Source organism: Maniola jurtina, chromosome 16 (genome assembly GCF_905333055.1).
Source record: "Maniola jurtina chromosome 16, ilManJurt1.1, whole genome shotgun sequence".
Classification (NCBI taxonomy): domain Eukaryota; kingdom Metazoa; phylum Arthropoda; class Insecta; order Lepidoptera; family Nymphalidae; genus Maniola; species Maniola jurtina.
Window position 1 is genome coordinate 7,413,201 of NC_060044.1, and position 23,690 is coordinate 7,436,890.

General features: G+C 38.1%; 1 protein-coding gene and 1 non-coding gene across 2 annotated transcripts; both read right to left on the reverse strand.

Annotated features, from left to right (window-relative positions):
* Positions 1–606: 606 nt before the first annotated feature.
* On the reverse strand, positions 607–20,324 carry LOC123873237 (homeobox protein Nkx-2.5-like). The gene is made up of 3 exons (XM_045917987.1): positions 19,969–20,324; positions 9,451–9,665; positions 607–3,105 (listed from the first exon to the last, which is right to left on the reverse strand). The coding sequence occupies exons 1-3, from the start codon at positions 20,118–20,120 to the stop codon at positions 2,498–2,500; spliced, it is 975 nt and encodes a 324-aa protein (XP_045773943.1). The 5' UTR covers positions 20,121–20,324; the 3' UTR covers positions 607–2,497.
* Positions 20,325–22,992: 2,668 nt separating this feature from the next.
* Trnar-ccu lies at positions 22,993–23,065 on the reverse strand. The gene has a single exon. It is a non-coding gene; the product is annotated as a tRNA-Arg (tRNA).
* Positions 23,066–23,690: the final 625 nt, after the last annotated feature.

The following is a 23,690-nucleotide window of genomic DNA, read 5'->3' on the forward strand; positions in this document are numbered from 1 at the left end:
TCTATCTGTCTGTTAGCTTTTTATGGCCCAACAGTTTGTGGACTGGTTGTGATAAAATTTAGTACAGAGTTAGCTTACATCCCAAGGAATGACATAGGCTACTTTTTATCCGGGAAAATCAAGGAGTTCCCACGGGATTCTCAGAGGCCCTTCCGTTTAACCGATTTATATGAAATTTAGTACAGAGGTTGCTTCCATCCCGGAAACTGACATAGGCCCCGGATTTTATATCCCGGAAAATCAGAGAGTTTCCTCCACGGGATTTTTAAAGAACCTAAATCCACGCGGACGAAGTCGCGGACATCATCTAGTCTATTATTTTTACAAGGCGAGTTACTATACACGCAGGACTCAGAAGAGGCGCTAGTACCGCAAGAAGCACATTTTTCAGTAGGTACTATAAACCGGGCAAGTGCGAGTTGGACTTACACACGAAGGGTTCCGTACCATTGTATAAGATACAACACTATGTACTTTAATTTTTATTATTTGTTGTTAAAGCGGCAATTGAAACAACATGTTCTGTCCGTTTCTTACTTTTAAACTTAGTCTCGTTTCTAGATAAAGAAAAGTTTGTACACATAAAAACAGCTGTATTTTGTCAATCAATTTAATATTCACATAATAATTTATATTTTAAATAGTTTTTTACAAATTTAACATTATTTTAGAAATAGGTAGGTAGTAGGTAGATATTTACTTAGAAATGAATACACTTTTGGTTCTTTTCAAACACACTTTAGCGGAATATTAAAAAGTGGTTATACAAAGAAGGTCCCCTAAAAGTAACTAGTAGGTACTATAGATGTACAAAACTGCAAGGTAGGTAGTTTGTAATTCTGCTCTTTGTAAAGCGCCCTGATATCAATTATATACAAAATATACAGTTTCTAATCTACACAATTTTTAAACTACATTTTTATAAATATATTTTGGAATATACATAAAATATAAACTATTCGCTAGAAATATTCGACTATGATAATACTGAGCCTTACAACTAAATATTGCAATCTAATAAAATCTGATCAACTTTCATAATGATATCTCAGGTAGATCGTACTTAATACTTTCTTTTTACATTAATATACAAAGGAATGTTATATTGGAATGTTTTTAGGACTAATTTTATAATTATAAGAAGTAGCATCTGACAAGGTCCATTATATTGAAAGGTATGTACCCTAGTCCCTAACCTTTATGTACATGGCAACTACCTGCAAACTTGTCTCGAAACAGTCTAGAAAAATACGTGTTTTGGATTTTTGTAAGTTTGTCATGTGTCTGAGTGCAATTTTTTTTAAATTAAACAATGGATTGAAACATTGGAATGTAGGTATTGATTGATAGTAATTTGCCAAAAAACATAACATGTGAATGTTTAACAGATCGTCATGGGCATTTGTAACGAATTTCATAACCTGATTTGTTGACTTTGCGTTCGCACGCATAAATTCTTTGACAGATTTCAAGAAGGCTGTGAAAAGGCTGTGAATAATTCCTGTTGTTAAAACAAGTTCCTCTTTAACAAATTATATGACAATTCCTTCGCAGTTTATACAGTTTTCAGCGTAATTTTATGTAAATGTTACGTAAATGCAAGCTCACGGTAATTTATCCTCTCCTATCAATATTCCGAATATTATAAAAAAAAATAGGAACCAACACCTCAATTAATGTACCATTTAACAATGTATCTAGTAATGCTTTATAGTATTCGAGTTGTCAACTGATCCACATAGTATTGTTTGGTCTTTCGAAAATATTCCGAAAATAAAATAAATATAGCTACTTAATACGTTAAGCTTGCAAAATCATTTAACCAGACCAATGCCAATATTCTGTTTCTATGTTACCTTCATACTTATCAGTTTGCTGTATAAACCGATTGCATGCGTCAGATAGATAAGCATAGCGTTGGCACACACTGGATCTCCACGGATAAAATGTACCTATAATAGGAAATCTTTATGATTTTATACGTTCACGGAATATAAAAAAACTCAATACTATAGCAGAAATAGCCTGATAGTTGGTCACAAGTTTAAAGCCACTCAGCGTACTATGGAGCGGGCTATGCAGTTGGATGTCTCTCTGTGGGGTCATAACGAGGAAATCTACAGAGGAATCAAAGTAACCGACGTAGCTCAAGCTGAAGTGGCAGTGGGCAGGCCATGTCTGTCGTGTTCTGAAGTGGAGCCCGCGTACCAGCATGTGCACTGTGGGATAATCCCCATCCCGTTGGATTGACGACTAAAAAGGTAGTGGATTGTGCTAGATGAGGAATTGAGGAAGGCGGAGGATGTCCAGCAGTGGACGCAAAGAAATTGATTGCTTGATTGATAGCAGAAATATCGTGCCATCAATTTCTTTTAGCTTTAGATAACAAAATATTGGCATTGAAAAATAATTAATATAAATTATTGTTTCAATAAATATTGCAAACTTCAGCTACATCGACTAGGTAACCACATTAAACTCTAGATAACCTATTTTTTCACCACCAACATCCATTTGGCTGAGGACCGTGTCCCGTAACGGGCGGTTGATGATGCATCGGTTGGTAGGGTGGTAGGCCCATTCCGAGCGGTGGTAATCCGTCTGGTTTGCCGATGCACGGCCTACCATCCTTCACCAACACAGGAACTACAACGCGGCGCGGTGATTTTATTCCGCCCATATTCAGGTCATGAGCGCCCTTTTCTTGAACGGCGCGTTTCGTTTTGTATCTGTGGTTTTGGAACCATATCTTCACTTGTGTGGGTGTTAAACGTATTAAGCTTGCTAGATGTTCTCTTTCAGGAGCGGATAAGTACCTTTGTTGTCTGAATCGCCTTTCTAGTTCGTAGGTTTGTGCTTTGGAGAACAGGACGCGCCGTTTGCGTTTTTTATGTGAAAGGACGTTATCGGCGGTGTTCGGGGGCTGGTCGTGGTCGATGTCGTCGTCGTGGTCGAGGCTGTGGTCGTGCACGTCGTGCTCGTGGTCGTGCTCCTGGTCGTGGCGGGGGTCGACTACGGTGGGTGACGAAGCGGAAGGTCCCACTGCGTAAGATAAATCGGAAGCTCTGGACGTGCTGTCCGGACTGACTTGTTGGCCGAGGACACCTAAAACAAAGAAAAATCTGTTTAAAATCTATCTCTAAAACACTACCTGCCTACTAGCTAATACTTTCAATTCAAAATATTGAAAATTTTAAATACTCCTGTCCATGATAAGTAGGTAATCATTTTCTACTAGATGATGCCCGCGACTTCGTCCGTGGGAATTTAGTTTTTTTTAACTCGTAACTCGTAGGATTTTCCGAGATAAAATGTTGTCTATAACAGTTTCCGGGATGCAAGCTAACTCTGTACCAAACATAAAAATCGGTTTAAATGTTAGGCCGTGAAAAGCTACCAGACAAACAAACAGACAGACACACTTTCGCATTTATAATATCAGTATGGATTATCTAGATATACAGTACCTAGTGAGGTAAGGTAGATAGATAAAACTGCACACAACACTTAACGCATTAAGGATGAATAGAGTAACCTTGTTCGTTGATTGCATTGATAACAGCTAGTAACTACCAATGACGTTGCATGCACGTACTTTCCTATTCAGGTATAACCTAGGTATACCTACTGCATTGATCTACAATTCACATTGACTGATGTCTACCTAACCAAGCTATAGCTCGACACCCACTGTAGGTGTCGACTACTGTAGGTGTCGAGGTAAATACCTCATCATAATTATCATCAAACCATCGCCGGCTCACTACTGAGCACACGTCTTCTCTCAGAATGAGAAAGGTTTGACCATAGCCAGCACACAGGCCAAGTGCGGATTTTCAGACTTCACACACCTTTGAAAACATTATCAAGAACTCTCGGCATGCAGGTTTCCTCACGATGTTTTCCTTCATCGTTACTCACATAACTCCGAAAAGCGAGTGTCCAGGAGCGAACCCAGACCCCGTCTAGGAAGCTACAGTTAGGTATAATTTATATTCTGTGGTAATAGCTACCTACCTTGGTAGTTGCATTTCAAAATTGTTAATTACTAACGGCTGCCTAAAAACCGGGCACGTGCGAGTCAGACTCATGCAACGAGGGTTCCGGCGTATTTTTTCCACATTTTGCACAATAAATCAAAAACTATTAAGTATGCATAAAAATAAATAAAAATCTATTTTAGAATGTAGGTACAGGTGAAAGCCCTTTCATATGATACCCCACTTGGTATAGTAATCTTACTTTGAAAGTTGAAAATGCTTTTTGTGATGTAAGTACCTAGGTACTTACGTAACCACAAATTCACGGTTTTAGGATTTTTCTGCGTATGTGTGCTATAAGACCTAATTTCAAAATTTCATGCCAACTTTCATGGGAATCAACGGGATACTCTATAGGTTTCTTGATAGCCACGATAGACAGACAGATAACGAAGTGATCCTATGAGAGTTCCTTTTTCCTTTTGAGGTATGGAACCCTAATATAAATGAAATAACAAACAATTACAATACAATGCAACTACAACACAATATACCTACCTACCTACTACAGTTTTACACTCACATCTAAATCTCCACTTAATCTCTTGGGGTCGCTCTATTTAACTCTAACTAGAAGCTACCAGAAGAATAATGGGACATGAAAAAATCACCGCAAATATTGCATTGTTCGACTGTTCCCCAGCCTCCCCTCGCGAATTCGATTCAGTTTCACACGATATGCTCACTCATGATATCTAGAGGCGGGAGTGAGACTGGGCGTGGTGATGCGGGGAGGAGGGAGGGGAACACCCACCCGCCGGCAGATGTCTCCATTGTTCTGAGATCGTCCTTTCTGATAAGCGCATCTCGGTAATGGAGGTAATAAGTGTCATTTTCCTACGTTCTGTTCTCTATATATCTACTATCTATGTCCTAACTGAACGACTGATCTTAGATCAGTGATCTACCCATCAACGCACAAGTCACAACCTAAACAACTGGGGTTAGCAACTTGAAAAACAGTGGTGTTTTTAGGGTCCCGTACTTACCTCAAAAGGAAAAACGCAAGAAAAAAGAAAAACCCTTCACTCAGAAAGGATCACTTTGTTGTCGGTCTGTCTGTCCGTCTGTCGTGTCTGTCAAGAAACCTATAGGGTACTTCCCGTTGACCGAGAATCATGGGCGGGTACTTATAGCACAAGTAAAGGAAAAAATCCGATAACCGTGAATTTGTAAGTACATCACAAAAAAATTAAAATGTGTTCATGAACAAGTAGGATTACCTACTTATCTATACTACTCTTACTATAGGTACTTATCTTAGGTTATCTTACTTTGAAAATTGAAAATAGATACTAATTATAGTATTTTTAATTTTCAAAGTAAGATAACCATACCAAGTGGGATATCATATAAAAGGACTTCACCTATACATTCTACATCAGGTTTTTATTTATTCAGTTTTTAATTTATTGGGCAAAATGTCGAAAAAATACCTCAGTACGGAATCATCGGTGCGCGAGTCTGAATAGCACTTAGCCGGTTTTTTATAATGTAGGTAAGTAGGTAGGTAGGTACCTAATCAGTTATTAAATACCAATACCTACTGGTCGGTCTGGTTAAGGTACTGGTAACTTAGTTCAGAAAAATTGTAACAAATTCGATTTTTACAAAGATCACAGATTCAGATCAAAGGTTACCTTGGTTCGGACAATAGGTATCTCATTGGCCACTTATTTTATCACGAAACAAAGAAGCAATATTGAAGCCCTTTTATAATAGTCCATCTAGCATGAGGTCCTAAACAACACCCATTACAACAGTTATAACAATAGAATCTATAACTGTCGTCGAATAATGAACAAATAGCATCCCTAACAGCCGCAAACAGTGTAATTGATAGCCAGCTGCCTCGCTCGTCGATTGGCGACAAATTCGTTCCGCATCGCACCCCTAGCAAGTTAAACAATCGCTTAGCCCCCAATCTAAGGGCGTGACGCACCTACGTACCCTATTTACGACGATTTGTATGAGATTTTATAGAAAATCTATATGATATCACCAAAAATCATTTATCATTATCATAACAAAAGGTCAACATCATGACGCATGGGAAAGCGGAAAATGACACTTTTTTTTTAAATATTCTGACTTTTCTGGTGAGCTTATTTACCAACGGGAAGTGAAAGATTTACAAAAATGTTTCATTTATTACCTTGGACTACATACACAGACAGAACATATTCGTATACCAATATGTATTCAACAACCTACCTAGTTTTAACATTGCCTTGATTAGGTAGTGCTACGACACGTCTACGAACTTTATAAATAACCCATTGTTGTGAAATCTAGCAATGAATAGAATACTTATGTGCATCACATGGTCAGCACAAGAGTCTCACAGCGAGCCGGTATGTAGGCGCAGACTCCAAAAATGTTGTTGAAGTTTAGAGGTCGGTGAAATGACGGTAAAAGAGACAATAAGAGAGTATGGGAAAAGTTACTTCTGACTGCTTGGTTTGCTTTGTTTCCTTGTTTACTTGGCTAAGACCCACTCAGAGCTGTAGATCTTTGATGTTGCTGACGACGCGACTTCGGAACTGAAAAGTTTATAGCGTGGACTAAGGATAGTTTCAAATCGTTAATCTAAGCTTTTAAATTAACCCTCAAATCATGTAGATACCTACCTCGAGCACTTTGGTATACCTGTGCTTGAAGATATAAGTACTTTTGGAAAGATAAAAACAAACAATAAAAGACTAAAAGTGTTCTGAATACTTCTGTTTACCGCGAAACTATTTGTTTCGATACAAAATAAGCTATAGAATAATAACTTACCTATTATAAGGATTATTATTGGTCTATTAAAACCTTAGAATGTAGGTAATTGGTATGATCAGGCTTAGGTATATCCAGAAAGACACGATAGGCACTTATACATATAAAGGTATGATAAAATCTTTATGTAATTGTAAGTAGGTAGGTGGTTAATCACAGCAGAGGATTAGTGTTTTTCAACAGGCAATCAAAATGTAACGACGAGTGCCGAAATATTAGATAAGCGATAACATAATTAATGACAACCACAGATTAGCGGCTGAAGGCACTTCATTGGAGGAGCATTTCAAAAAATAATCTCGCCCTCTCGAACTAACTACCGAACACCTATTATTTTCGAGTGGGTCAATATATTTGTGTACGATTATTCGTCTAGGTACTTGTCTTCATGGAGTGATAAATTTGAAGATATTCAAATTGATGTTATCAGTTTATCGATGAACGAAAAAGATACCTATGAATAGCATGTACCTATATATGAGTAGGTACGTGCTGAAAACATTTTGTGAATTAGGTATTAGTAGATAGATAGTTTTTCCTATCAGAGTTTATAAAAAGAGAGTTTTTTTTTTCACATAAAAGAAAACAAACATTTTCTTTTTCTCTGGGATATCTAGGTAGAGTTCCCGTGATTCTCTATTCTGTTCTATATTGCGCTAATATCTAGCAATATAATTGTATCTAGTCTACTATGAAAAACAAATAAAAGTGTAGGTGCTATCTATCTAATTTACAGATAGGTACGACCTACTTTTATAGGTAAGTACCGAAAACGTTAAAAGACGGTGTTACTTTTCCTAATTATTAAAACCTACCTACCTAAGTACATAAGAAGTTTTAAAATTTTTATCAATGTATACCTACCAAAGTGAACTAATATTAACGATGATAGTGGAGTTCTCCTATGTAGGTATAATAAACAGACTTTCAATATCTGATATCTTCAGATAAAAACGTGAATTTCGTAAAGACAAGTTAAAATTCACTCCTTTTGTACAGCTTATACCTACCGTGATATCGAAAAACTGGTGGGCACAGAATACGATCAATTTACCTGCTGAAAATTATTACTAAACTGTGTACCCTACCTACCTGCTTACAAATTCATCAAAGATACCAAACGTTTTAATAACAATGTATTTTAAAATATTATTACATATTCATTTTAAATTAATTATCTTTAATTTTATATTTTTGCAATGTTATATTTTTAATTTTATTTTAATAATTTGTAATATCTATTATATGTTTATATGGGTCCTTGGCCTGAAATAAAATGATAATTTTTTTAATTAGGTATAAGGCGACAATGTAAATCGTTATTGGAACCAATCGATTTTTTTAATGATGTTGATTGAATACCTACCAATAAACCAAATAAAAACCTAAGTATGATACTAAGTACCTACCTACTAGGTAAATGATACAAGTTAAAGTACATACTCTGAAAGGTCCTCATGTTTAGTTTTTACGACTTTACAATATTGCTACTAGCTATTCAGTTAAAAGCACTAATAACTTATTTGAAGGATCATTATCTAAAATTGCTCTTCATCGTGAAAAGCACTGTCAATATTCGCGAAAGGGCTACTTGCCTCAGTTATTTTACTTTGTAACTGTAGAGAGTATATATACCAAGCGCTGAAGTTTCATGTTTACCGTTTAATCGACCGAGAACGACGAGACCAACGAGACAGGTCCTCTATGGTGGTAATAGGCACTTATCCTGCGGCCGACAAGGAAACGACTAGCTATATTTCCTCGCTCAAGGAATGTACTAATCAATCTATAATACCGCGTCGATAAAAGAGATTAATAGTTGATCGCTTATAGCAGAATGCACTGTAGGTGAGAACTCTTACCACTAATATGTGGCAGCGACAAGAGCTATCAAAGAAAAATATTCGCTCAGCGATGCTTGCTTCCTATGTCTCGGCGAGCGGTGAGAGTAATCGCCCGTCGGACTCGCACACTCGCACATATTCCAGCGACAAAACTATCCCAACTAATCGTTTCTCGTTGCTTGGCAAGGGTGCCAATAGGTCGCTGTCCATCTGTCTGTCAGTGGGTTAACGCGGTGCTAACTTTTATCCTCCCAAAGCCACCACAATCCAAAATTCTCCCTGTGTTGGGGACAATACGCAGAGAAACTTTCAGCTTTTTAACGGAGTTCTGGTATGCGCTGGCTCTTAGTCCATAAGTATCCATAAACAACCATTACCTATTAGCTACTAAGTAGATAAAATGAGTTCAAGTGAGGATAATATGGAATTTGATTGCACATCTCCTAATTTGAGAGCGAAGGCCAAATTAGCAAAATATATAAGTATATTTTTAAATTACTTAATAATTTATCTTGTTTAATATTTTAGAAAAGCACTATACATGCTTCAACCAGGAGTGCCTTTCTGGCCTCATATTGTAGACGTCCTCGCCAAGCCTCGGCCGTCTAACTCACGCTCGAACAGAAAACGCTTACTTCCCGGTCTCGTACAGTAATGCATTAATTTATTGATGACAATCAGTAGGTACAGTCAACCGGAAAAATGTCAGAAACTACCAATACAATGGGAACATACGAAATTACTACACATATTTTTTTTTCAGTTCTGTTGTAATCTTTACTTACCGGTACCATCGTGTTGGTCCAACGACAGCCAAGGTTGATGGTGCCTTAACAAATCCTGCGAATAGCTATGATGTTGCGGCGCATAAGGAGGTAGCTCAAGGGGGTTTAAACCCCCTTGCGGCGGTGCATCCAGCCCTTTAGCTTCGTTCAGGCCAAGGATGTCAGAGATTTGGAAGCCGGGCCGCTGTCCCGGCATCTTCATACTGTCTAGTAACCTGTAACAAAGACGTTTTGGTTAGACATCACTACCCATATTATAAATGTGAACGTGTGTTTGTCCTCCAATCACGTTGCAACGGCACAATTGATGTAAATTTTTGCATGGTTATAGTTAAAGACATGGAGAGTAACATAGGCTAGGTACTTTTTGTCGCTGAAAATTAAAGAGTTCCCACGGGATTTTTAAAGACCACAATCCAGGCGGACGAAATAGATTCGAAGAATTAAAATGTAAAAATCTAAGTGTGTAGGTAACCTACCTATTTAAACAGTTATAAGCCTAGCATTATTTAATAACTTGGGATTTATTGGCAAACGTAGGTAAAACAAGAGATCGATTATTTGGCATACCGCTTTGTAATACCTATTGAGAATACTTGAGATGAGCGGCTGCGACACATAGATAGGTAATACCTATTTTTTTACCTATAATAATTATTTTCAAGACATTTTGTTGTCTCATACACATTTGACAAGAATTCCTACAATTATATTTATCGGTAAGTATCGATTGCATCACATCACTATTAAAGAGATGTAAAAAAAGGACAACACACGAAACGTCGATTATGTTATTGATTAAAAAAATAGACTAATAAGTCAATCGCCGTCGCCCGTCGCCCGTCGGGGTCGCGTAGCTCGAAATCTGCCTTTACAAAAGACATAAACGCGCTTGGTTACGAAGGCTCTACAGTAAGAAATATAGTTTTGGCCCCTAATTATTTTAATAGTTTATCATATTGTTAGTTTTGTTTCTAATAAAGTAAAATATTCCAATATTTTATAATGTTTCTGATAGTGTTTTATCTATACACAATACACATACTTCAAGGGAACAAATTATTTTTAAATACATATCAAAAATTTGGAAACTGGCATTATTCGAACCTGCGTCTTCTGGGTTCGCGCCCCACGCTCGAATCCTGCCAGTTCCGTAATTTTTGAATGTATTTAAAATATTCCCGTTAAAATAATATTACAAAAATATACCTATCTACTAAAAGATGACGAAGCTCAGCAGGTAGTATAACTAACTACCTATTATTAAAAAAAATCAAACTCTTCATTGATGGATAACAGCTAATGTGCCGCGACAAAATAAACATACCTACTCGTAGGTAGGTAGGTACTTAATCTTAACTTGAGTTGAGGGTGTATAATTGAAAAGAAACACACACAAATTCCATCAATTCAACTGCTCAATTGTGAAGTGAGAACCTCTCCAGAAAACGTGACCCACATAATAGATTCCAGAGATTCAACAAAGGCCAAACTGTCGAATGTCTATTAAAATACAAGAATTACATGTAGCCGCGAAGGTTCCGTACGTGACCGGATGAAAGGGCGGCGGGACAAGGAACTTTAGCAGGTTGTAAACACTACTATTAACAAGGCTCAGTGAGTGTAAAGTCTGTAAGGAAACTGTCGCATGTCACGATTTCGGGATTATTGGAATCTTCACATAAATAGTCAGACTACAGTGATATCTAAGAAAAATAATTTCCTTCATCACATTATGCCTAAACTGTATAACAATAAACATTACCTAAGTCTTTGATAGACAAAATATGTTCTAAGTAGGTAGGTAGGTACCTATAGATTTCAGCGTGAAAACGATGCGCCTATTTGTGAAAATTTTTCATACCTACCTACCTACTTAATCAGATTTATTTTAATTACAGTTACATATTATAGGTAGGTAAGGATTTTTACCTACTAAGAAAAATATCCTATTCCAGTAGCTGATATACTCCAACTAGAAGCTTTCTGTCATCATAATTTCATTTTGGATGATTTTCACAAGAAATATTTAACACACTGAAAAACAATTTTAGCAAGAACGCAATATTTATTACATAGAACTGGCATTCCGTCGCTTACCCTGGAAAAGCAGATCGGAAAGCCGCCGGGTAAAGAGCCGGCAGGAAGGCAGGCCCCCATGGCGGGAGCAGTATGGGGCTCCAGGCCAGCAGCGAGGCCGGCGGCAGCAGAGGCGGCGGAGAGCGCGCGCTCTCGCCTTCCTCGCACTTCATCTCCCGACCGGGAGAACTCGCCTTCGGAATAATCTTGGATACTGATAAGCCACACCCGCGTAAACACGTGCTGCGTCTCGCGACGCCGCGCCCGCACTAAACAACCCTCGAGTGGCCCTCGGGGTGAAGAACACCCCGCGCCGTCGTACTTCGACAGCCTACTCAGCTCAGTTTGAGGGTGCTCCACTGACCTCCGCCAATAGCGACGTCCCCTTGGCTGGGCGGGCCCCGATCCGACCAATAACCGCCTTTCAAAGCCTTCCCAACAAAAAACTGGAGTATACTTTTGAATAGAGGAGCTTTCGACGTAGCACGTTACGTTATGTTGCTTTTGTAATGAGTGCGCACGTTAAGCCCATTGTTGAGGCCGGGTTCGTTATGGACGCCGCTCTAAATGCCCGGATAACGATTTTCATTTAGAGTGTTTTTAATAAGTCGTATAAGCTCGTATTGAGATTTTTTCTAAATTTTTTTTACCGTGATGGGAGTGAATATTTAACTACATACTGCATTCCATCATGTAGACCTATTTATATCTCTGGTATTTTTTCAAAACTTCAGTATCCACATTGAAAAAGATGTAACAAGTAAATTGTTATTTTGAACTCCACTTTTTTGGTTTTAGTCCTTTGGGCCTTGGGGCAGCAAAAGTAGAATCACAATACAAGTTACACATGTGCAAGTACTTAGTACATTGTCACTCAAAAAACAATACCACCACGGTGAAGTTCCGTGAACAGGTACAAAAAGTCGTACTTACCTACGTTATCAGTTTATGACTTGCACGTGTGCGCTGATGCATTGTTTCAGTTCAAGTCTTTCAATTGTTTGTGTTGTTTTAAAATGTTAAAAGCACCAATTTATTCGTACAACAAGAAAACACTTATTGGGTGTAAAGGAATTAATTATTGAGTTCGATCCCGAATTCCCGATGCGTGTCCGGGTCCGATAGTGAAATTTATTAGCTTGAAATTTCCACTCTTCAATGTGAGCTTTTGGTAAAATGTTGTTGTGTACCTACCTACTTTTACTTCATCATCTTATCGTCCACTGTTGGACATAGGTGTCTTTTGAGTTCCACCAACGTGTTCTATCTTCAGCTTTTCACATCCAACCGATGCCAGCAAGCCTCCGGATATCGTCGCTCCATGCTGCTGAGGCGCGGGTTCCACTCTCGAGGACTTTTCGATTCCAACGTTCACCAGTCCTCCAAGATACGTGACCAGTCCATTGCCATTTCAACGCTTCGCTTCGCAGTCGCTCTAGTTCTTTGGGGCATCAATTCATTCCGAACTAGCTCTTCTATAGCACGCTGAGTGACTTGGAAGTCAAATACTAAAATTACAAATTTTAAGTTAATAAGTACTTATTAAATTAAAATCAGTAATTTACTCTAGGTACCCATGTTCATTTATAAAACACCCGAACGTCAGGCAATAGATTCCTAATAAAGGTTTAAAAGGGATCAAACATCTGTTTGTATTTATTTAAGTAGACATCAGGATTAGGGAAGACGCCAGGTGTTCAACCGTGAATTAACTGAACTTAGAACAATCATCCGTTTAACAATAACATTAACTAGAATGCTTGAATGAAGTGGAATCATAAATGGAATGGCTTACTTTGAACTCATATCGAATATTGAACTCACCCACCGTTTATACGAAACGAAAAACATAAATCGGAAGGCTACAAAATATACCTATGTAAGTAGTACCTAAGTACATAGTACATACCTAAATGCTTGACAATTTTCCTAAAAAAATAATTGCTCTATGTACCTATAAGTATAATAAATAGGTATTTTTATCAAATGTGGTATCAATGATTGATTTTTGATGGTGATTACCTAAATATGGTATAACTATCTATCAAAATAATAATCTAATTTGTAATTCAAGAAAACTTGAAAATTAAAATTGAAATCTTTTAAGTTTTCCTCAGTAGTAGTAAGTATAAATGATTTTTGAAAATTCAACCCCTAAAGTGGTAAGTGGGGGTTTGAAATTTGTGTAGGAACTACTACTCCACGCGGTCGAAATCGGAGGCATGAGCTAGTAATTTCATAAGCTAGGTATACACTGCCTATATTATCCAGTCCTTAACAGGTGTTCCTAATCCATTCCATATGTTGCTGAGTTTAAATTTTGATGTAAAACTCCTTGAGAAAAAATGCTGTCTTTAGTAAGTACTCTTTAGAATTCTAAACAATACTGGCTAAACAATAGCTTATAGGTACTTATAGGCATGATAAGTACCTGCCTACTTAACAGAATATTTTTTATGTTTAGTAATAAATTAAAATCGTTTCACCTAAAATCAAATCTTTTTAAATTGATGTGCATCTACGATGATTCAAAAATCGATCCGCCAGCCAAGCTCAGCGCATAAAGGGCAACAATAACAAAAGGCAATCATTTATGTTTGAACCAGCCCCTAAGTGGCGTGCAGCGCACGTAAAATGTTTAATTGACTTATTGAGAATGAGTTTTTAAAAATATCTACAATCTACCCATCGCTTTATAATCGGCGCTTTACTGCTCTAGTAAGTATATGCTTAATATGAAGAAAAAATATTATTTTGCTGAAGGGTCAGCCCACCAACTGAGGCCAAAAACCCACAATCTGCCGGTTTCCTAGCTGCCGGTTTGGCGAACCGTTGAATGAAATGACTTGCTACGAGTGTTACAGTGCACTTGACGAAACTAACTTCTCCTATAATGAAAGCTTGCATCATGAAAATCGACTCTCACAAATTAGTCGATACTAGAGCTAATTTCTTAAACTGGACCCTTTCAAGTAAAGATTTTTACATAAACCTGTGAGGATGATACTTACTGCAATTGGCGCAGTTAAAGTGCAATAAGCCTACGTTGTCGTATTATTTTTTTTCATATTTTTCTTTAAATCTGGCTTTACTCTGATTAGCCAATGTCAAGTTTGTGATATTTTCAAGTTATTGAATTTATACAAGTGTGGACTCCGTCTGCGCCGGCGCCCGCCGACATACGCGGCGCCCCTTTAGAGCGCTTCCCAGTCAGTTCCACCACCAAAAAACACCAACTAACACAAAAACCAGCCACTCTTAACAAAAAAAAAACACTCCAAACAAGCACAGCACGCGCACCAGCAAACGCCATTACAGACGAAGTCCCGTATTAGTTTACAGATGGCGAAAAACCAAATTAGAATTTCGCGGGCAGACCCGTCACATCCACCTGAAGGGCATCATCATCACTATCCACCCAATGTCAGCCCACTACTGAGAGTACGAATCTGGACTCAGTGTGAGAAGGGTTTAGGCAATGCAGGATTCCTCACGATGTTTTCCTTAACCGTTAAATCAAGTGGTATTTAATTGCTTTAACGGTGAACTTTAATGAACCTACATTTCATTTTGTGAAAGCGTCTTAAAATTTCGTCTATACTGCCTCAGTCAGGTACGAGTAAGCTGCGAGGGCCAGATTAGTGAGGGGCGGGCGGCAGGTGCTCGCGCCCTCGCAATCCGCACCGTGCGTTACCCGTACCCTGTGTACCCTACCTCGATTTTAAACTTTTTGAACCTATACTTATAGACTTGTCAAAAAGTTACTTAAACTCCACTTGATTATGTAGTGGGTAAAATAAAGAGTAACAGCTTACAACTAAGGCCTTACCTACTATAAAGATGGACAGGATATGTGGATGATTAATCTTAAGACCTAAGTATGTAAATAATAATATAATGTTGCGTGTACCATATACTGGTAAAATAAATGTTTGCGTATTATGAATTATGCTGGTGCCTACGACTTCGTCCGCGTGAATATAAGGTTTTTAAAAATCCCGTGGGACCTTTTTGATTTTCCAGGAAAAGTACCTGCCTACGCTATATCAATCGGTTTCTAAGATACAAGCTCTGTAGCAAATAGAGATGCTCGCTAATTTGTACACGTAGATTAAGGTTTTTACAATCCTGTCGCAACTCTAACCCGTCAAAAACAGATGGGTAGTGACAAGCTAACACACAAACAGACACACTTTCGTATTTTCTATGAATAAGTATGGATATGGATGAACATCATCTTACATTTTATGTAGGAGATTGTTACGGCTAGCTATAATCACGTATTTATTGCATTACATTTTATTTTAATTATGTATGTTAGTAGTTTTAATAAATACTTAGATACAAAAAATGTAATTAAACAAAGTATTGTAGAAACTTATAACAGTATCTTAATAGTAACATCATTAACACCTTTAAGTAGGTAGGTACCTACCTCCTAACACAGCATAAAGTTGTAAAATTTTCTATTTCTGTTCCTTTATTTTACGTACTGACTGACTAAGTTGAATAGCGAAAAATATACCTACCTAGTACCCAAATACTTAAATGTTAACTTTGTCAAAGCAATACTTTTAATTCAATATAAACAATATCTAATCGATAGAATAAACATGAAAGCCAAAGTAACGGTAGGTACCTACCTAGTCATTTGTTCCATAACAGCTGTACAGTAAAAAAATATTGTGAGTGAATACTGCAAAGACAATTTCCAAATACGACATCCAATTCTACAGTGCTTTCGTTTCGCCAGACATAAAACGACGACACAAAAAGGAATGCCGAGTGTTCGAGTCATTCAATACATTAGCTTTCCGAAGCGCTCGCTCCGCCGAAATTGACTCACGAAATTGCTGAAGTAGACTAATAGAAAGAGATCTCAATTCGTTAGACAATAACATATTGTTTGCTGTATCTGAACTTATTTTTACGTATTTTAAAATTATTTTATTTGTGGATCCGTTCCGAAAAATTTACTGTATTGCAAATTTTAAAAATTTCCTATCATACGGTTGGACAACAATGTCAAACTATATCAACTAAATCATTTATTTATCAGTTCTATTCTGGTGGAAAAGGGAAACTGGTGGATTTCACACGCGATTCTAGGTCTGGTGGCTGTCTGCTAAATAACGGCGGATGTCCGCCGCAGCAGACCTACCCCTGGGACACTACGTGCCCCCAAACACCGTTAGAAGCATGCCGGAACCACAGCATGCCAACCAACCCGAGGAGCACACTGTGAACGACGGACCGCCCCGTGCCCATCATCCACAGGTTCTCCATCCTCAACATCTTCCTCGCCCGTCTTCAAAAAGAGGCGAGAAACCGGTGGGGCAGCCAGTGATTGGATGGGTGATGAAACACTCATCACCAACCACAGCCACATCTTCAGCTCCTGGGGCTATGCCCCATGGGTGCGTTTACTGCGCCCTCTACTCGGGACACTCAAAGGAACGCGCGGGCAACACCCCTTCCTTGGCAATTCAGTTTTAGCCATGGCTAACAATATCCCATGAAGATAAATTGTTAACCATATTACCATGGGACACCGGCACAAGCGCTGAGCTGCCAACACTCGGGTACCTAAGCCAAGATAAGATGAAAATGGAGCCCGGCGAATAAATCAAAAATCAATCAAACACCCACTCTCTGCTAGCTATAAACTCCCTGTAGCCTGTAGGGGTATGTAATTTGTAGAACTCCCATTATTTATCTGCCAAACTGGTAGGATTAATAATAAATGTTTCCAAGGTTAGCCCAATTATTTAATCTTTAACTCAAATAAGCGAAGCAAAGAAACGATTTGGTAGGTAGCTATTAACTATTAATCACTGAATTCGAAGAGACAATCGTTTGATATTCGCAACAGTAGGTAATGATAAAATAATAGGGGCTGATGGTCGACACGATAGGAAAGTAATTTGTGTAAAAGTTTAGTGGGTTATATTATATTGAACCTACTGTACAGCGCACGACGCTCGTACCACCCGCCGCTCATCGCGAGAAAAAACTACCCCGTGACCAGACTTACTCATACCATTGCCTCTTTACAGTAGGTACGCCCCGAGTCAAATTACGCGACAGTTTTTACATAATGTCTCAATTACGAACAGCGAAAACAAGCAATAAATATGCTAAATCAAGGCCGAAAGAGCTTATTGTGCCGACAGTGGCTGACGGCTGTAATGAGTCTACGTCTTGCCGCGTTCGTGACAAAAAACAAACTAATACCAAACATAATATCCGTCAGTCAGCACCTATTGTACTTAAAGAAAATTTATGGCGCAAAGTTTCCCAATATCAGAAACTTTGCGATGCTACCTATGCGTAGAAGTCGATGGGATTTCACGAATATTTCGTTGTGGCGATATGGTTAGGCGCACTGTGCCTAATGGTTGAAAGCACGGCAAGCCGCGAAGAGGGCTTCCAAACCAATTAAGGGTTCCACGAAGGCATGGGAGAAGACGCAGCTGACGGATTACGAGCTCGATGGTACTCAGGCACTGCCACTGGGACGATTGGCCTGGATCACGCGACCGAAGCCAACGAACCGATAAACGCTTTTCTGAAGCATATTAATAGACTAGTTTAAATATTTTAATTTTGGTTTGTAGATATAGCTTTAACTAAGTATATCCACTAAGTACGTCACAAAAAAACATTATTTTTAAAAAACTGTTAAATAATGTTTTTACAAAAAAACATTATTTTACTTAATAAATATTGGATTCATAGCTTTTAATATCTAAGTGGTTGGGCTGCTTTTTATGTTATTTTAGTTTTAGTGGCCTAACAATGCCTAGTTAAACTGATGATGAGTGACTAATGAATCATGTACTCGTAGATACCTATGCCTATTCGTAAGTAGATAGACAGGTATTGGGGTTGAATTTCTTATTCACATGTAACAATATGACTCACCCAATGACGTAAACATATACACGAGCACGAATAAATATGTGGGCACATGAGTAGATATAGGAAGGACTCTACTCGTGTGATGTGGGTCTAGATACCTACCTACGAGTACATACTTAGTTACGTTTCAAAGCTCTTACTTAATTTTAGGTAGATAGGCAATTTAATTGCTGAACTTCAGTTAATTAGGTTAGGTTATTTCAACTGAGTCGCCAAATTGAGAAAATAATTACAGTAGGTAGAGCTCATATCAGTAGAGTAGTTATAGAGAGCAGTTGACGACTCGAAAAAGAAGACTAAACTTTGCAGGCTGAATTACCTATTGAGCTACGAATGTAGACTAAGCTTCTGTAATTTATAGGTTTTAATTCTTTAGAACGGATTCCCATTTTGAGAAATATTTGTTCTACAACATTATTACCTAATCGTAGCACAAAAATCAAATTGTGTTACCTAGGCAACAAAACAAATTTAAACTTAACCATATAAAATACTTATTTCAAATATTAATTATTATTTTAGATCGGAAAAATTTACTTCCGTAAAGTAAGTATAGGTACCTAGGTTATTTTTCAGCAAAAACTTATTTAAAACTAGCTGATGCCCGCAGCTTCGCCCGCGTGGATTGGTCAGATCCCCTGCAGCATCAGGATTGAGGAGTTGGAATCCAAATTTTTTATGAAACAATGTCACAAAGTTCCTCTATCGATTAAAAAAGAAATGACGCAGATCGGTTCAGAAATCTCGGAGATTTCGGTGTACAAAGGTAGAAAAACACAACTCCCTTCTTGAAAGTCGGTTAAAAAAGTAGCCTATCTTACACCCTGGTCAATCCTCTACTTGTATGTGAAAATCCCGTTAAAATTGGTTCAGCCGTTCCGAAGATTAGCCTTTTCAAACAGAGAGACAAAAATTTAAAAAATGTGTGATTCAGTTATGGTATCGTTCAAATAACCATATGACTTTAATATGTGGTAGTTATTTCGAAATTACAGACAGACACTCCAATTTTATTTATTAGTATAGATTAATCTGTAAGTAGGTACGCTATTTGATTGATAGAAATGAAAGAGAAATTCTAAGTGACCTATGCACCCTATGAAATACTAGCAAATCGAAGGCAGGTACACCTACCTACCTACACCATATCTAGGTACTCATGTGCCTACACCATAAGTTTGTCGTGCATAAAGTCAATTTCAGCATAGGTACCTACTTAGGCGAAAGAGAGACTTTTATACAAAAGTACTTGCAATGAACGTATAGATATCTAACTATAAAGCTTGTAATGTAATGTACCTACCTAACGTAGACACGTATACCTTATACCTACTTAATAGTAAAACATGAAAGTTCCCGCCGCATTAATTTCAAAAGTTTTCAACGGATTTTGCTTAATAGGTAGAAGAGAGCATCTGAGAAAAGGTTCGTATATTCATACCTAAGTAGTAAGCAGATTATTCAGCTAAATATCGGTATAATCGTCTAGGTAAATTATGTAAAAAGCTAGGAACTTACGCGTAAGTGCCGTAACGATAGTCTTCTTCTTGCGATTGCCTGTACTGGCAGCTCGGATCGGCGCCGTAGTCGGGCGGGATGATGGACCAGCTATTGTCATAGTAATTGTAGTAGTCCCCGTAGCCCGCTTCGCCGTCACCCATCATTTTCATGATACACCAACCACCAAAGCAAGAATCACTACACTACTCGGACGTCTAATTAATTCTAGTATTTTGACAGTTTTAATCCGTATCAACAATATCCATTTACGATCCAAATCGCCGCCGATAAGACGATAGATGCTTAATTATTGAAGTCTGTACGACAGAGTGCAGGCGATCATATCGACTGATCGATGGCTCACCGGGCGTTATCAATAAAATTGTATCGTTATCATATCTAACAGCTTTCCCCCGCGATACGGGACTTTTATACCTAAATGCGACAACTCGCACCGACGACGCTAATCTAAATATATAAATTTAGGTATAAGGAAAAGGTGACTGACTGACTGACTGATCTAACAATGCAAAGCACTGGACGGATCGGACTGATATTTGGCATAGAGATACCTACTTACCTACTTAGCTATTATGACGTAGGTAGGGATTTTTGAAAATTCAACTCCTGAGAGCCCAAAATATGAAAATCTGTTATGTATAAAAATGGTATTTGGGCTTTCGGTTGAAAATGAAGAAATGCGTGTATCACGATTTTTGGAAATATTAATGAAAAGGGAAGCACATGCACATGCAGGGTATACATGCTTAACCCTCTTAAGCAGGTATACCCGCAGGAAATGATCTAGACTACTCGGGATAAGAACCTAATTCCATGCGAAGTCGCGGGCGAAAGCGACTATAGGTACCTATATTAGGTACACAAGATAGCTTTAACTGATTAAGATGGTAAAACAGTCATTGTGAAGGAACACAAAATCCTGGAATTACCTACAGGTTGCCGCGTGTTATAAGAATTGTTTATTAAATATTATTATCATTAATGTCGATAAGCATTGCCGTAACCTATGGATGGCTATCGGCGGCGGCATCAGACGGTTCATTTTTAGGGTTCCGTGCCTTAAAAGGAAAAACGGAACCCTTATGATCAATTTGTTGTCCGTCTGTCTATCTCTCTGTCTGTGCCCGTCTGCCCATCTGTCTTATAGTACAAGTAGGTAAAGGAAAAATCCGAAACCGAGCTTTTGTAGTTACATCTCTACTTCGTTATACTTTAGTGTTTGCTCCGCTGTTCGCGAACAAAGTCGCGGGCACCAGTTAATTTTTAAATAATTATAAGGGAAATATCAGCTAAATTAGTACTGCATACTACCTACCTGGACTAATTTGTTATCAAATAAATTATGTGTAAACTTTTATCGATTTAATTGCAGTTTTTCACTTGAAAATTGCATTAAGATAAGTTAATTAAAATCCTTTAAATTAAAATTTATAATAATATATCGTTTGATAAGCTCCAAATAGAGTCACGACTACTGTAAAGAACATTAAAATTATGAAAAACACGATAAAAATGTTGTTAACTATACTTCAAATAAATAACTAGAAATGGGTGACCGGTAAATCATAAAGATCCCGTTCAGAGTTAGGGGAGGTCAAATAATATACCTATCCATTAAATAAAAGGTATTTTTAGGGAGTAATCTCTGGAACTGCTAAATCGATTTTGAAAATTCTTTCACCAGTAGAAAGCTACTTTATTCCTGAATTACATAGGCTATATTCTATTTTCAAAAAATTAGAGATCGCTACGAAAATTGTTATAATGTGAAAAATCGTTTCATCTGATAGCTTTCGTGGCGTGCGCTGTGTGAATAGCTAGAGCTACACGAAACAATAGGTAGGTATAATTTGTTTCTCCCAGTTTGAGAGAGAGACTCACAATTACCATTCTAATGATTTCCAAATGTGGTCTAAAAGCTTTACTTGCGAAGGTGGTTTTACTGACATAGTTGGTATTAATCCTTATCAAAATAAAATTTTTGTTCATCTTAAATATTTAATTTAGACCAAAATTGCCATCTGTATCATTTAATTTAGAATAATGTCATAGAAGATATCACAAAATTAAAATAATGGCTAGGGCAGTCCATGCTTATGCAGCACGATTGCGTCGTATTAGTGTACGTTTTTTTTCCGATAGTTTATTAAATGGGATGAATGCATCATGAGCCATAGAGCACATGTAGAGGCTGTGGACAGAACCGAAGCTCCGCTGCCGTCATGGGTTGCATTACCTGAGTTGGCACTACAAAAAGCCACCAATCAACACTGTGCAGATATTATCATTTCACGATAAAATAAAATAAATTGCACCCGTGCGAAGCCGGGGCGGATCGCTAGTGATAATATAAAAAATGCAATATTTTTGACGTAAACCAACCAAAATTATAACAGGTTAATCATAATACCACCACGATACCTTAGAAGGAAGGAGGTATCAACGCACAGTACTTTAGCACATTAATAGCTCATTTACACAGGCTGCGTAAGCGTAGACGTAGCGCGTATCATTGCGTTGTAATGTAGTTATAGAGTTGTATGAAACATGGCACACCGCTTGCGTAAAGCATGGACGTATGCGTAACCCGGTGTGTTAGGGGTTTACGCGCATCACTACGCACGTGTCACGTGTACGCAATTGGTGTGAATCGGCCTTTATAGCACCAGTTGAAAATGCGTCTATCACCGGCTTGGAAGATTGATCGCGAAGTAGCCGGCGTGGAACTCAGTCATCGTCATCATGATCAGTCCATCGCCGGCCCACTATTGAGCACTCAGAATAAGAAGGGTTTAGGGCTTAGGCCATAACAACTCTCAGCAATGCAGGTTTCCTCACGATGTTCCCCTTCGATATTTAATTACTTAAAAGTTAAAAACACACATAACTCCGAAACGTTAGAGACCCGGAATCGGACCTCCAACCTCCCGAATAGGAGGTGGACGTATTTACCACTAGGCACGAGGAACTCAGTTTTTGCTTTTTGATTTTTTTTACATTTTTTGGTAAAAATTGTTGCAGTACCTCTGGTGGGACTCGAACCCACAATCCTCGGCTTAGGAGGCCGATGCCTTATCCATTGGGCCACAGAGGCGCGCGGCGGAGCGGCGCGAGAGCCGGTCCACGTTCTTCCAGCGCGATCGGCTTGCGTCACCGCTCAAGCACGACACACGATGCGCGTCACTCGCTAGCTGTACAATTAGCACTGATAAATTATTCCGCTATTAATGAGCATATTTTTATATATCAATACAAATCTATTTTCAGGGTTCTGTACCTCAAAAGGAAAACTGAACCCTTATAGGATTACTTTGTTGTCTGTCTGTCCGACTGTCGTGTCTGTCAAGAAAACCTGATACTTCCCGTTGACCTTAGAATCAAGAAATTTGGCAGGTAGGTAGGTCTTATAGCACTAGTAAAGAAAAAAATCCGAAAACTGAATTTGTCGTTACATCATTTAAAAAAAATTTAAATGCGTTCATGAACAATTAATATAGTATTTTCAATTTTCAAAATAGGATAACTATAGCAAGTGGGGTAGGTACCATTTGGGGCTTTACTTGTACATTTTAAAACAGATTTTAATTTATTTTTATGCATGATAGTTTTTGAATTATCGTGCAAAATGACGGAAAAAATACCCGAGTAGGTACGGAACTCTCGGTGCGCGAGACTGACTCGCACTTGACCGGTTTTTACTTTTAGATTGTTGTTTGTGC

Excerpts from the sequence above, each read along its gene's own strand:
- LOC123873237 (XM_045917987.1), bottom strand. The coding sequence starts at position 20,120 with ATGAAAATGATGGGTGACGGCGAAGCGGGCTACGGGGACTACTACAAT. Across the intron at positions 9,666-19,968 it reads TATCGTTACGGCACTTACGC|GTTACTAGACAGTATGAAGA; the intron begins GTAAGTTCCTAG and ends TCTTTGTTACAG. Across the intron at positions 3,106-9,450 it reads GGACCAACACGATGGTACCG|GTGTCCTCGGCCAACAAGTC; the intron begins GTAAGTAAAGAT and ends TCTTTGTTTTAG.